The 14,916-nt window shown below is 53.8% G+C and overlaps 4 protein-coding genes across 4 annotated transcripts; 2 read left to right on the top strand and 2 right to left on the bottom strand.

Annotated features, from left to right (window-relative positions):
* Positions 1 to 207: 207 nt before the first annotated feature.
* J4E92_009889 (uncharacterized protein) lies at positions 208 to 3,306 on the top strand (the record flags this gene model as incomplete). The annotated part of the gene is made up of 6 exons (XM_051501231.1): positions 208 to 254; positions 347 to 353; positions 407 to 518; positions 570 to 2,051; positions 2,102 to 3,144; positions 3,193 to 3,306. 6 exons carry the CDS (start codon positions 208 to 210, stop codon positions 3,304 to 3,306), a joined length of 2,805 nt encoding a protein of 934 aa, XP_051348616.1.
* Positions 3,307 to 4,618: 1,312 nt separating this feature from the next.
* Positions 4,619 to 6,235, top strand: J4E92_009888 (uncharacterized protein; the record flags this gene model as incomplete). Its single annotated transcript, XM_051501230.1, has 2 exons — positions 4,619 to 4,728; positions 4,780 to 6,235. The coding sequence occupies 2 exons, from the start codon at positions 4,619 to 4,621 to the stop codon at positions 6,233 to 6,235; spliced, it is 1,566 nt and encodes a 521-aa protein (XP_051348615.1).
* A 2,064-nt stretch (positions 6,236 to 8,299) lies between these two features.
* J4E92_009887 (uncharacterized protein) lies at positions 8,300 to 9,803 on the bottom strand (the record flags this gene model as incomplete). Its single annotated transcript, XM_051501229.1, has 3 exons — positions 8,300 to 9,154; positions 9,204 to 9,318; positions 9,367 to 9,803. 3 exons carry the CDS (start codon positions 9,801 to 9,803, stop codon positions 8,300 to 8,302), a joined length of 1,407 nt encoding a protein of 468 aa, XP_051348614.1.
* Positions 9,804 to 11,713: 1,910 nt separating this feature from the next.
* Positions 11,714 to 13,407, bottom strand: J4E92_009886 (uncharacterized protein; the record flags this gene model as incomplete). Its single annotated transcript, XM_051501228.1, has 4 exons — positions 11,714 to 12,023; positions 12,078 to 12,700; positions 12,765 to 12,851; positions 12,916 to 13,407. The coding sequence occupies 4 exons, from the start codon at positions 13,405 to 13,407 to the stop codon at positions 11,714 to 11,716; spliced, it is 1,512 nt and encodes a 503-aa protein (XP_051348613.1).
* Positions 13,408 to 14,916: the final 1,509 nt, after the last annotated feature.

Here is a 14,916-nt window from a genome sequence, read left to right as displayed (position 1 = left end):
ACGACGGACGGGGGTGCATGCTTCTAGCGCCTCGCTAATCACGTACCCCAGCCGCGAACAGCGTGAATGCTACGGTGCCATCCTCCCCATCTCCCATCCACCATTACCGATCTGCGAGTCACGCCGGCGGAGTCTTGGTGCCCACCCGGAAATCCCACGTCGCATCCACAGACTTCATTGCGACGCGACGCGACCGGCGCTGTCATTATGAGCAAGGTCGAAAACATGGACCCTGTCTGGGATGACCTCGATAGGTGAGCTTCGCGTCGGGCGCATTTTCTCCCCTCAGGCTTCCTGAGGTTTGCGCAATGTGACCACAGGTCAGGCTAACTTGCCCGTGATGCAGGACTATGGTGGGTCGCTTCTGCCCATGCTGCGACTGGATTCGCTGACAAAGGTGCTGTAGGGCCAACTGTTCATGATGGGCTTCGATGGCACCTCGGTCACTCCTCACATTCGTACCCTGATCGAGGAACATCATGTTGGCTCCATACTACTTACTGCCAAGAATTGCAAATGTTGGTAATCCACCTTTTTCGGTCTGTCACTGTCAGGCTGACCTGTCATAGCTGCCGAAGATACTACTGCGCTTATCTATGAGCTCCAGAAGATTGCCCACGATGCTGGACACCCTGTTCCGCTCGCCATCGGCATCGACCAGGAGAATGGCGGCGTCAACAGTCTGTTCGATGACATCTACATCCGCCAGTATCCTAGTAACATGGGAATGGCCGCAACCGGCTCCACGGACCTAGCCTTTGAAGTAGCTAAGTCGACTGCACAGGAGATTGCTGCATGTGGCATCAACTGGATCTTCGGGCCATGTCTGGATGTACTCACGAATGCGCGCAATCAGCCTCTGGGAGTACGGACGGCTGGCGATGATCCTCAGGAAGTATCCGCCTTTGGATGCGCCTTCATGGCAGGCTACAAGGACGCTGGCGTGGTGACTTTGGGGAAACACTTCCCTTCGTACGGCAATCTGGAGTTTCTGGGCTCAACGCTTGACGTGCCGATCATCACAGAGTCGCTAGAACAGCTGAGCCTAAGCGCTTTGGTCCCGTTCAAGAAAGCCATCGAAAGAGGTCTTGATTCCATGATGGTTGGTGGTTGCGCCATGTCCTCAGCGGGGCTCAACGCGATGCACGCGTGTCTGTCGGAACAAGTTGTCGACGACCTTCTTCGGAAAGACCTCAAATTCGACGGTGTAGTGGTTTCCGAGTGTCTAGAAATGGATGCTCTCAGTCACAACATCGGTGTAGGCGGCGGCACGGTCATGGCAGTTAACGCCGGCTGCGACGTAGTCCTCCTATGCCGGTCGTTCTCACTCCAACAAGAAGGGCTGAAGGGCCTCAAGACCGGCATAGAAAGCGAAATGGTCTCGAAGGAACGTATCTTCAACTCACTCAGACGTGTGCTAGCGATGAAGAAGAAGTGCACATCCTGGGAAAAAGCATTGAACCCGCCAGGCATCAACTACCTGGAAAAGCTACAGCCTTCGCATACCGCACTGTCAACGAAAGCGTACAATAGCTCCATCACAGTTGTACGCGACAAGAATAGGCTTCTGCCACTGACAAACATACTTGAAAGCGAAGAGGAGCTTCTCCTATTGACACCATTAGTGAAGCCTTTGGCGGCATCCGCTGCATCACGAGCGATATCCGACGCTGCTAATGGGGCAGCGGGTCACTCACCTGAGCCAGCTGCTTGGGACCGGAGTTCTTCAGTCATGAGCGGAGAAAGAGTCTTCAAAGAACTGGGTCGTTCTCTTGCTAGACAGCGCAACGGACGACTGCTTCACACATCGTACACTGCGAACGGTGTCCGTCCAGTTCATGAAAACCTCATCAATCGGGCGAGTGCTATTATCGTCCTTACGGCTGACGCAAACCGCAACCTGTATCAGCACGGATTCACAAAGCATGTCTCAATGATATGCAACATGCAGTACACAACTGGTGGAGAGAGGCGTGAGAAACCACTCATTGTGGTCGCAGTCTCCTCACCGTACGACTTCGCAATGGACAACACCATTGGGACCTACATATGTAAGTCATGTCCGTGTCCAAACGAAGGTCAAAGAAGCTAATTTCATCAGGCACTTATGACTTCACGGAGACTGCACTCAACTCCCTGGTCAGGGTACTTTATGGCGAACTATCCCCCTCCGGAACACTACCAGGAACCATCAGCAAGAGCCAAAAGCTTCACCCATCAAAACAACATTGGCTCGTGGAAATATTCAACGAAGAGCGAGACAGTAATGCTCTGGACACATTGGTCACAGCTGTCGCGGAGGAAACGGCACCAAACCAACGGTCGGAGATGTCGAGTGCAACTTCGAGCTCATTCATCCTGCATCATCCAGAAGTGGAGGAGTCACACTTTGTTGTTAGAAACAGCAGCACACAAGCTCTGTACGGCTTCTGCTCAACGTACTTCTTCAAGGCTACGGGCACTGGTGTAATTGGAGCTTTGTTCGTCGACCCAGCAAGGAGAAAGCTCTCCATCGGACATTCGCTACACAATCGGGCTATTCGCACGCTACTCCAGAAAGAAGGTATCAAGAGATTCCAGCTTGGATCACGCCTGCCAAGTATGTATCTAGGAATCCCAACCGGACACGGAAACGAGCGGAAACGGCTCCGATCATGGTTTGCACAGCTAGGCTGGGGTGCTGCACTTTCCCGTCCTGTCTGCAACATGGTAGCGCGCAATCTGCAGACGTGGAATCCACCGCCTGGCATGGCGAAGAGTCTAGCGAGCGCAGGCGCACAGTTTGATCTTGTGTACGGGTGGGACTATGCGGGACCGATACTCGACCATATCAAGACGAGCAACCGCCAGGGTCTAGCAGAGGTGTACAAACTTGCGCTTACGGACCCGACGGCTTGTGGCATCATCCGAGCCAAGCGACCAGAAGACGGTGCGTTGGTGGGCACTGTTGTGCTCTACAACAACCACTCACGACTTGCCGAATACATACCCCCACTGAAAGACCTGAACGAGGCAGCTGGAGGCATCTCTTCGCCAGTCATATCGCCTGGCGTGGGAGAGTACTCGACACTACTGCAGGGGCTGATCCTACTCGGCATGCGACAGATCAAGCAGCTGGGGTGCAATGCATGCTTGCTCGACTATGTAAGTAGCCGTCTAATCTTGGTCACGGCAAGGTACTAACTCAAGTAGATGGACGGAGACGGTAACTTCGACGGCTTCTCGGCAATGGGCTTCGATGTCATGCACAACTTTGAGGAAGTCAGCTGTGATGCTGCGACCTGGACTATGATCCCGCCTGCTTGATTGCTCGGTACCTCTGCCAGATACTCATGTTCCTGGCTACTTCGGCTAATAATGTTTTGGTCGGTGTTTGGGGGTTATTTTGGGTGCGCGTGCTAGTTGCTTTTTGCTCTCCGGGACTGACTGGCATCCCATTGGTTACTTGTATCGCTCGTACCATGATCTGATGTCATACCATGCAAGCACCCTTCAGGTCGTGGGCCGTATGTACTCGGATCGGATGGTTTTCTCAAAGGGTCCGTCGGCGTTCCCGTGTACCTCGTGCTTGTCCTGCATGCATGTCGCAGGATCATAGTCCCAACCATTACACCCAAAGATCAGCGGTCTCTCACGCTGCAGCCCGTGGTTCTTGGTGTTTGCAGCATTAGCTCTGCCGTCTGATTCAGTCTCACGGTCGCTGAAGGCCTCGAGGGAGCTGCCCTTCCGACGCGCTCACTCGGCTGATCCCGCCCTGTCGTAAGGCGATCCGCGAGCTTTGGCCTGGTAGAGCTGCTGCGCCTCTCCGCTATCGAATCGATAGGCATGGCAGATTTCGATAGACAAGCATAGAATGCAGACACAGATGTCCTCCCGTATAGGCGACGTCGGATTAGAGGTGCTGAAGGCTTTCAGGGTTATTTTTACAGCTGAAGAGCGGGTCCATAGCTAGAGTAGGAGACGCCACTGGGGGGATGGCGTAGGATGATCACCGTTCGGCTTGACCCTTCGAGAAGCCCTACCGAAGGAGTCAGCGTGCCAGCGCTGTGTGTCTCGTAGATCATAGCAAAGATATACAAAGTGTGCCTGGGAATCTCTGGCATCGTGGCCTGGGGTAGTCAAGCTTATCCTTCCCGTCAAAATCGCCTACCGAGCCCCACAGCAGACGGGACCCTTTGTGCAGCGCGCCTATCCGACCGTGGCCAGAAGCGCATGTGATGCAGATGCATTGTCGCACAACCTCAGCAAGACAGCTACAGAGGCCATCGCTTGGTCTTGTTCCCGCGAGCCACCGCTCCAAGCCCTGCTGTGCGGTCTAGTCCGGTGTCGCTCCTCGCCGTACAGTGCCAGCGCGCACGCAGTCTCGTCCCCCATCTTCTCCGCTCGCTCGCCTTGCCGCATCTCTCCACCTCGACAACCCCAGAGCCCCAAGCGTTCCCGATTCACCACCACCACCCGCCGACTGCCACTCCCACGTGCCTGCCACTGCATCCTCGGTCGCGCCTTCCTCGTCGCCGCGCCATAGCTATCGTTGCGCGCATGCGCCGATTCGGAAGCGACCTCTTCCTCGACCCGGGCCAGGCTGCACCAAGCCATGGAGCACTTCAACACCAACACCATGTCGTACATACCGCTCCAGACCGTCACCGGCCCCGACCAGCAGATGGCCATGCCGCTGCCGCTCCAGTATGACCAGCGCTCCAACTTCGACGCCGAGACCTTCATTGGGTAGGTGCAGTGCGCGACACCTGCCTGACAGCTACTGACATGTTTGCGCAGAAGCGAGGACGCTTACTCGACCTACCACCTCCAGCAGATGCCCCCGCAGCTCAAGCGCTACCCCAGCACTTACGAAGACCCCTTCTCCGACGTCCAGAGCGGCTACGAGCAGTCGATACACCCACACGATCAGAATGGCGTGCCCGAGAGTCCCAGCATCGAGAGCAACAACAAGCTCCTCAGCTTCTCGCTACCCGTCGTACCGTACACCATCCTCACCTATGCCATGCAAAGGGTGTCGATATCCATGTCTGCACAGCTACATGGCATGTTCTTTCTGGCCGAATCGCCCTGGGCGACCGCAGCTGATGTACAGGCGCCGTCGGAATTGACTTGCTACCGGAGGAACCTCTTCCAGATCACCGGCACCATCACAATTCCCCGGAGTCTGCAGTTCCTCATGACCGACCAAGGCGACCAAATACCGATTCTTGGCCAAGAACTTACCATTTCCGCAACCGAATCACTCGAGGGTAATCCCGTAAAGATAATATCGGTCCCGTGGAAGACGCCGGCCACGGGTAGCACATCCACCGAAGACAAAACCGAGAAGGAGCCACCGACATACCCACTCGATCTGTCGACTGGGCAGGATATGGACTCGGAGTATGTCTCTTTCCCCATAAGTTGGAAGCGACTACAGTTCCGGATCGCGACTGCAAACAATGGGAGGAGGAAGGAGCTTCAACAACACTTTGTCGTGCGATTGAAGGTGATAGCAACCCTTGCCAGTGGCGTCAAAGTACCAATATGCGAAGTACACTCTGGCGCAATCATTGTGCGAGGAAGGAGCCCGCGCAACTTCCAGGCCCGCAAGGATCTGCCCATCAGTGGCGGTTCAACAGCACGCAAAGTGCACACTCCACAGCAACCCAGCAGAACGCCGACTGGCGACACGAACCAGAACACACCGAAGCAAACACCCAACCCACCTGCGACATCGTCCAAGCCCATGGACTTACTCCAGATGCCATTTGAGTTCACTGCAAACGAAATGCCGCCCTCTCCAGACTTTGACTGGAAGATACCAGCAGGCGCCATGACAGCGATACCTCCCGATCCGCCTTCATCCCAACTCCAACACGCCACACCCTACGCCCAATCGACACCCGAGATCTCACGAAGCGTGCCCCCGCATCGCGCATCTATAGCCCCCGTCACCCTTTCCCTCACGGATGACGAGCCCCAAAAAGCACCGTCACCTAACGACCATCAAAGAAAACGCGCGACACCCATGCGGCCCCCATCCTTTTCAATCGGCATCATCAACAGTCCTGATGAGAGTGCTGATCTGCTCTACGAATACTTCCCGCTTGGTCTGGATGATTGGATGCCGCCTGTTGATGCTGTTTATCGTCCCCATGTTGTTCATCATATCACGCCCTTTCCGCAGGACTCCAAGGCGGATGCAGGGAAGAGTCGGTCGAAGAGGTACTTTTCAGATGCCTGGGGTTGAGGGTTGGTGTTGTAGGTTCTTTTTCTTTGTTATGATACCCTTTGCGTTGATTCGTTTGAATCATTTTGTAATACTCTTATGAGGAAAAGAATGGCAGTTGGTATAAAGAGTTATATCCAGGTACGGAAGAGTCTTGGGTTGGGAACTTTAGGTTGTTGAGTAAGAGAAGGCAGGTAGAAAGCTGGACGTAAACCTGCGCCACGGACTGGGCGTTCACCTTACCATTATGGCACTCCGTGATTGATATCTGTATCATGCTGTGCTGTCATGACAAGGTGAACGCACAATCCGTGGCACGACGTCTTTTGGCTTACCGTCACATCTCCTGGGGTTCTATACGACGGCGAAACTTACCCCTTCTCGGCACGTTATTACTATACCAATTTGTTCTCATGTCACATCACTCCCAACTGTGTCAATATCCACGTATTCATCAAACGTCTCCTGATACTCACTCGGCCTTTCAACTCTCGCGACACTTTCCCACTAGCGCAACGTCACCTCGTACATGCCGTCTCCCTGTCGCTTACTCACTATGAGCAGACACGATACACAACATCCACACCGCAGAAATGTAACGATAGCAACCCCATCAGCACCTCGTCAGCGATCGGCGAGGTAGTAGACTACAACCTTCCCTATCGAAGAAACATGACATCTACATGGCATATGTCGCATCGCATCGCACCCACAACCCCAGATCTACCGACCTCGCCGACGTAGTCGCAGTTACAGATGTGCATGAGTACCGCGCACTGCAACGCCACCGTTACCGTTACCGTTACCGTTACCGTTACCATCCACCCAACCCTACTGCAAACTGCAACATACCACTCTACGCGCATCCACCCCTCATCGTTGCCGACGTCGTCTTGTGTCGTGCCGCACCGTGATATCACCGAGGCTTGGTTTTCGACCGGGTTCGGGGTTGAACGTTGATGTTGGTGTTGGGGTAAGGATTGGAGTAGGATTGGGGTGAGGGGTGGGTTGGTGGAGGAGTGTAACAGTAGCATTACATTGCATATGCCAATCCCCATTACCAACTTTACTACCACCATTACCTTTATCAGCAGATAAGATGCGTTCTTCCGACCGGCCGAACATCTACCGTGAGAAATGCCGAAAGAGATACAATCCCGAGGCTTCCGTGAGAGGCGGGATGTTTGTGGGATTAACAGATGGCGTTTATCACGATGTAGCATTCGGGATACAAGACTGAATTGATAAAGACTGAATTGATAGCGCATGCCACCAAACTCCCTTGCCCTCAAAAAGGGTAATAACTAGCAACCTCGGGAAGTGGGTCCAGCATCCTTCTGAACTATTGCGCAATTTCACAAGTTTTCGGATTTCGCAGTAACGCGTACCCACCACGTGGCTTATTATTGTATCTCATTACCCTGGCTTCCCACTACTGTACCCCTACTACCGTACCCCTACATCCACATCCTCCCTATCTACGTTATACGCTCTAGAATCCTTTGTTCGGGTTTCTTCGGTTGGCGGAGACTCGGTACCGAGTTGGGTTTGGTCTGCCCCGTTTTCGCTGACAGGGGTTGGAGACGCGGTATTGGAAGGTGGGTAGGAGGCGCGGGCGGTGCGTTGTGGGTAAGGTAGGAGTGGGCTTGCGTTTGGTGGAAATGGAAAGATAGGGGTGGAGGTTGATTACGTACGATTATCGTATTTGGGTGTTCTAGAAGGACGGGTGCCGGTTTGTGGTGTTGTCTGGATTTGGTGATTGAATCCGTTGTTGCTGGTGTGCTCTCCCGCCTGTTTCTCGAAGAAGTTCGCATCACGTGTCTAGCATGAAGAAGGAGGGGATGTGGATTAGAACATATTTCATTAGGTCGTGCGCAAGCTCGAGAGCATGCGATGCCATGTATCCCCAAAGAACGCCAAAAGGGAACCGTGTAATGAAGCTCCCCGTATGCTCTTCGTAAACGTCTCCATGCTGGGCTGTAAAGTGTTTCTAAATTGGAAGAAGAGAAGGAAAGAAGATCTTGAGAATGTATGTACAATGATGCTGCTAGAAGGGTATGAAGTCAAAATGCTTTCGCGTTATGTTCACTGTCCTTCGAGACAGCAGACGGAAACAGCTGCACCGTAGATAGCCGACTCAACCGCAATCTCCAACGAAACTGAATTTGGTTCCGCCCCAGATGCAGCAGTCAACTCGTGAAGGTGCGACTGGCACAGCTCTCTGAAACAGGGATACTTTTCAATGACAGAGCCGTTGCAACCAATGCTCATCCGACCAGCGGATGCAGGAGTCAAGCCCTCAGACTCCGTTCTAAGCGTCCATAATGCATGAATACCCGTTGCGAGGAAAGCGGCTGCGCGATGCGAAACGAGTTGCGAGACCTGGCGGACGAATTGGATGTCGTTGTAGGTGGGTGGCTTGCTGAGAGGGTGTTTGGACTGAAAGAGGGCTGTGGCGCTGGTCAAGTTCTTGGAGTCGTCCATCTCCATGGCGGCAATGGTGCCAGTGTCGAGGGTGTAGGTCTCAGCCAGTTGATCGGGGATTTCTCCGCTGAACAAGCCGGCTTTTTGAACGGCTTCTACTAGGATCAATCGAACGATCTCTCCGATATATCGACCACTGATCATGTGCTCGAAAGGTTGGAAGTCGGGTCGCATGTGCGCGTCGTTTAGCTGGTCGTCCCATCTTGTTGTTGGGAAGACACCTTTGCCGAACATGCTACACTCGGTGTTGACGAGCACGTGAGTAGCCTCATCTAGCCATTGCTGTGGGTAGCCCTTGTACTTGGTAGTCGCAAGTGATGAGACGGGCAGGTGTACGGATATGTTAAACCCAGTCCCTAAGATTACGGCAAAACGCGTCGAAGGGTCTTCGTAGGCACGTGATAGTAGGGTTGCTGATGAGTCGTTGATGATGGAGTCCATGTGTACGGGCAGGCCCTTGAAGGCGTCAGTGATTGCAAATACTGGGTTGATGACGAAGTCTTACCCTCTTTCTGCATGGTGCCATGATCAACTCGCTCAAATCTTGACCAAGAACACCCTCTGTCGCAAGGAACCCTTTTCCCATGGCTAGTAGATTTGCGCTTCGACTAGATGTTTGCCTGGAAACAGTCAGTCAATGCAATACCACATACGTTGTGGTAACATACTCAACAGGAAATGACCATGCCAGACCCATAGGAAAGCTCTTCGTGTCGGTGGAATTTTGCAGCAGAGGATCTGCAAGCGCATCCTGAATCTTCTCGGCCATCCACTCAAAGAAGTCGTTGCCTCTTCTTTGCCTGACCTTCTCGTCGATCTTGTAGCTCTTCATGATAACGATGCGCATCTTCTTGGCGTCTTGTTGTCTACCATTCAGCTCCACCAGTGCAATACGGAATGTTGAGCCGCCGACATCGAGAGCCAGATAGGTTCCCTTTTCCAATCCAGAAGGCAGCTTGTGGTTGTATGAGGGCAGCATACAGATATCGCTCGACTGCAACTTGGGGGCGAACTGCGCCTGCAGCCTCGCAGACATATCCAGCATCTTAGCAGTCGCTAGTGGTGCCTCTAACAGGCGTTGAATTTCGCGAAGTAGGTCGTCCATAGTGCGGTCGTAAGTCCTGAGTCCATCCCGTACACGTCTCCGTGAAGTTGATGACGGGAGCACAGAGTGCAGAAGCGATGGTAGCATGGTGATTCTGTCGAGAGCCGCGAGAAGCCCTTCCCAGAAATCAAGCATGAATTGTTTGTACCAGCAACGATTGTTGTTTTCGATTGACGCTTGATGCAAGTCACGAGAGCTGTTTGACTCTGGAACGAGGGTGACGCGGCCGCTCTTGCGCTTGAGTCGAAGAGGTGGCATGGAGGGGCAAGGCGAGTCCGGCAGATGGTGACGATGGTATGTTGCGAACGAATGTTGTTTGTAGACGCTCTATTAAATCGCAAATGTCCAGCGAGAGTGTTCAAAGTCTGAAAATGTCGTAGTGAACGGAGACTAGACGCGGGCCGGGAGCATTAGTGAACCGATGTCGCAAAAGGCTCTTAAGCATAGTTGTATGGCTTGTCAGAACATCAAAGAGGTTGTATCCACTAGCGAACGTAGTTAGGTATTGCTCCGGGGACTGGTATGCGAGGCCTGCTGCTGGGGCACGGCAGGCAAGCACGTATAGGCGATCGCGGGGGCCAAAGGGGAAATGGAAACAGGGAAGGAAGCCGCAAAGGCCTGATGTATTGGCGGTGGGCGGCAGTCAACAGCGTGTCGCTGGCGCCAGGCACGCTGGATGGATATGCGGAAACATGGCGTTGCTGGCATGTCGAGGGTTGGTGGGGTCTCGTAGAAGTTTGACGAGCGGCCATTGCTACGGTACGGTTACATCTGCTGGGCGGCGACGTCCACTAGCGCATTGGGACGCGAATCCTGCCGTAAGCGTTTACGATGGGACTTCGGTGGACGACTTAGCCGCGGTATGATTCAACCATATTGCAGGCTTTATGCGCCGGTGGCGATCATCGCAGAGCTTCACGTGGGCTCCAAACGGAGCAGCCAGTAAGACCAGACGGCGTTTGATGCATGACGAGCGGAGAGCACGTGCCTCCCGCTGTCTAGTGCCAAGGCTCGATCAGATCTGACTAGCAACTTCGCGGCCGTTGAGTCTCTGAATACTTTCAACCCCAATGGAGAGTTCAACATTAAAGATAGTCTATGTAGCGCTTACTCAGCGCACTTAGGCTTCCTGCATGATAGCTGCTCGAGCATCATGGGAATAGATGACACCACATACCTAGCGCACTTGCTGCACGACTCCGTTGTAACCGTCACTTACCTCGTGGCTCTCCTCGGCATGTCGATCCCGCGAAGGTGGATTCGAGAACTCGTGAGGCCCCGTTGAAACATCGTATCCGGAGAGGGCGTGGGTCGCGGTCTAGCAGGTCTATTATCAGGCGTCCTGGGCAGTGGCAACCTCGGTCCGGCTCGGTGACAGATGCATCGTAAAGCTTGGTAGTCTGGAAGGGGCTATCAGCTGTCGGTAGAGTTAGTCCCGTGATGCGCTTGATACGATGGGGGATGTGTAGGGCAAAAGATTGTCTCGGAGGAGGATTGGGTTCTTTGCGGCGCGTACGTGTCAGGTCGTGTTGGGGCGTAGGTTGCTGACCTTGTCCTGCGCATCTCACTGGTCCTCGAAATTCTTCGGTAACAGACGCTCGGTACTTTGTTGGTTTTCGTTGGATGTCAGCGAGATGAAACGGCTGTTGTGTACTACGCCGTCCACGCCGTGACTGTGCCACATCCACACTGCATACCCTTGCACCAGCAATCAAGTTTGAGCATGTGGATAATGAAAGTAGATGTTCATTCGTTAGGAACATCGGGAATTGCTGTTCGTAGCACTATCACGAAACGACCCTATTCCCGCCATGCAACTCGAGCCCAGGTATCATAAACTAACAAGTACCGCTTAAGAACACCGTCATTACCCATGAAGTCCTGATCATGAAAACCGTGCAAAGACCTGACTAGACCTTCTCGGCGTCACCAGGCATTGAGTGAACAACCGCCTTGGGGGCGACTTCAGCGACTGTCTCGTCGGTGAAAGCAATGTCCTTCTCAATCGCAACAGTGTCCTCAACCTTCCAGAGAATGACCGGAAGAGCAACGACTAGACTGCCCGCGAGCAGTCCCCAGTTGCTAGCAAACATGGTCATAAAGGGAATCTTGGTGTCGTCCAAACGCCATGTGATGGCACCTCCAGCTGACTGGATACCCTTGTAGAAACCAGCGAAGTTGGCGAGCTTGCGGCTGTTGTTGGTGAGAGCACCCATGAACCTGATGTTTGTTAGCATGACGATCTTAATATGTTGGTGCGTGATTGGAACGTACCAGTAGACTGATGTCTGCCAGGCAGCATCGGAAAATCCGTAGAACATGTAGAGGACAAAGGGGCCGGCGTAACCTGCGTCAGACCAGTCCTTCTTCAAGTTTGTCTCGTCCTCTGCCCAGGCGCGGTCGTAGGTCTTCTGGAACATGTATCCGAAACCCCAGATGATCATGATGGTTGCGAAAAGCACACCCCACGCAGCCTTAGCACGAGTGGTACGGCGGACACCCTTAATGTCGAGCGCGTAGCCAAAGACGTAGGCACCGACAATCTGCATGATGTAGTAGACGACACCATTGAGCGCTCGGGTGCGGACGTTGAAGTATGCAGCGTTGATCTCGGTGAAGTGGTAGGTGTAGAACCAGTTGGATGCCAGGAACATGGGGAAAAGAAGGATGATGTACGGGTCGGTGAAGAAGGTTTGGTAAAGACCAACGATCTCCGACTTCCACGACGGGTGCTTCATGACAATGACCTTGGATCCATCATCGCGGATGACGTCCTTTGCGTCGACGAGGGTCCATGAGAGAGCAGCACCGAGGATCGTGAGGACAAGGAAGCCGACGTAGGTGCCGTCGTTAACTGTGCCCGCAGTCTTGGTGTTGATGTTCTGACCCAGCGGAATCTGGTAGAGTTAGCGTGTAGTTCTCAACTGGACTTCTCAGGGTCTCAAAGTAAAGTAAACATACCAAACTGCCGATAACAGCGCCAAGATTGAAGATCATCCAGAACCACGAAATGTAGCGACCCTTGGAATCCTCTGGCGGGTACGACATCTGCAGAGGTAGAGGTACGAAGTCAGTATATGTCTCACATCCACTTCGTACAATCAGAACTTACCATGATGGCACCCTGGGCGCACCATAGCAGACCAGCGCATACACCAAGAAGTGCACCGGCAAAGGTAGTGAAGCCCAAGTTCTGAGTGTGGTTATAACACAAGTACGAGGCAACGTAGATGGAGTATCCGACGCCTCCAAAAGACAGAGCAGTGCGAATGCCAAGCTTGTTGGTAAAGGTGCCGGCAAAGAAGCCGACCACAGCAAAGGTCGAGTACAAAGCCGTGTTGGCCCGGTTGTTGGCAGTCGGGTCAAGTTGGCCGCCACCACCCATGCCGTTCAGAGCATTGAACATGCCCGGGCACATGAAGCAGACGAAGGAGACAATGACGAGCTGGACGGGTGGTGACGCGAACCATGGCAGCTTGAAACCGAGAACGGTGAAGCGTCTGTATTTCCACGAGGTAGGGAGCTCATTTGAGTTGGTGTCAGTCAATGAGTGCTCCGGGGAGTTGACCGCGTGCGGAGGCTGTTTTTCCTCGGTGGTCGCCATGTTGATGCCCGTGAGTGTGGGTGTTGTGCCGGCGATTTAGCGCGCGATCCGGAGTTGAGCCTTGCGACAGACGGAGATGTGCACGTCGTCGTTGATGCAGAAGGTGAGAGCAGACAGGCTACAATAAAGATACTAGATGCTCGCGCTCAGACCACACGACGGTAGCAGCAGACTATAATTAAACGAGGGTTTGGATACGAAGGTGAAGGCGAGGGGCAGTCAGTTTTAAGCAGACCGTCAGCTAGGGTCCTCACACGGTCCATTCACGACCAAATCTCCCCAGCCAACCTGCATCGGGGTAGCGAGGCGGACACAGCACGCGACACAGCCTGGCCTCCACAAAGAGATAAACGACTGCAAGCCCACACAAAGGTGACAGCCGTCGGTCAAGGATTCGCTGGCGCAGGCTGACACTGCACAAAGGGCAACAAGCATCCGTGTTCCGCAGCGCCAGCCGTATGTACAACGCCGTCAGCAGCCTTGAGCGCCGGCTACAGGTGCCCGGACTGTGGCCGTCAGTGGTTCTCGGGACAGCCATCGAAGGTCAAAGCGGGGCGTTGCAGGCCTGCTTATCGACGATGCATGGATCTGCATGCGCCTGCGACCACATTGTTGGTTGAGCCCCCGGTCCTGGGCTGAGTGGGCTGCGCGAGCTAGAAGACGCCCACTAGAGCCACAAGTGCAACGCTCTCCGCCCGCCACCACCCGAGTCAGAAATGTAACATTGTCCTTTTGCGACTCCATCAGCACCAAGGCCTTATCAGTGACGCCTGCTATCGTGATGTTCGTTGCTGGCTGCCCGTGACGGCTAGTTTGCGGCCCACGCCCGGCTCAGTTCCCACTGCTATCACACGCGACGGTGATGACCACGCCCCGCCATGCTCCTGTAACATTGCACATGGCAGTGAACGGGGGTCCACGGCCTAAGGTGGTGCAGATAGGCGCGTTGTACCACTACGTTCACTCTCAACCGTCCATTGCATGACGCACCGCGACCATGCGGACCGATACAGAGAGCGCTGCAGAGAACGTGATCAGATGCGGAAAGTTTGGCCGTTGTCATTTCGATGAAGAGACGTTGGATGATGATCGAGCTCACGATCCTACCTTGCCCCAGAATGACGTGAAGCTGTTGAAGTCCTCATAGAAATCGCCCTGATCCCGCTGCAGGAATGACCTTGGACCCCTCACTCCGCACACAGTCCTTGCAAGTGGCACAAACAATACATACATCATGTATGAGCATGCACACCTTTGTTTTCTGACACCCGGCTTACCGCTTATAGGCGGCTAATCATTCGAGACGATCCGAGGGCTGCGTCCCAATACATCGCCGACTATGTCATTGGTGCATTCCTCGCTCCTTCGTTGTGTCTTAATATCGACTAATGCCGCAGCATAGAGCGCATCAACACCTTTACCCCAACGCCAGAAAGACCCTTTGTCTTAGGTCTGCCTACTGGGAGCAGCCCTGTCCTGATCTACGAGCATCTTGTACAGCGCCACAAA

The sequence above is a fragment of the Alternaria infectoria genome, assembly GCF_024043175.1.
Source record: "Alternaria infectoria strain BMP 0036 chromosome Unknown scaffold_28, whole genome shotgun sequence".
Taxonomy (NCBI): domain Eukaryota; kingdom Fungi; phylum Ascomycota; class Dothideomycetes; order Pleosporales; family Pleosporaceae; genus Alternaria; species Alternaria infectoria.
Note: the sequence above shows the minus strand (reverse complement) of the source record. Positions and strands in the feature narration are given on the sequence as shown.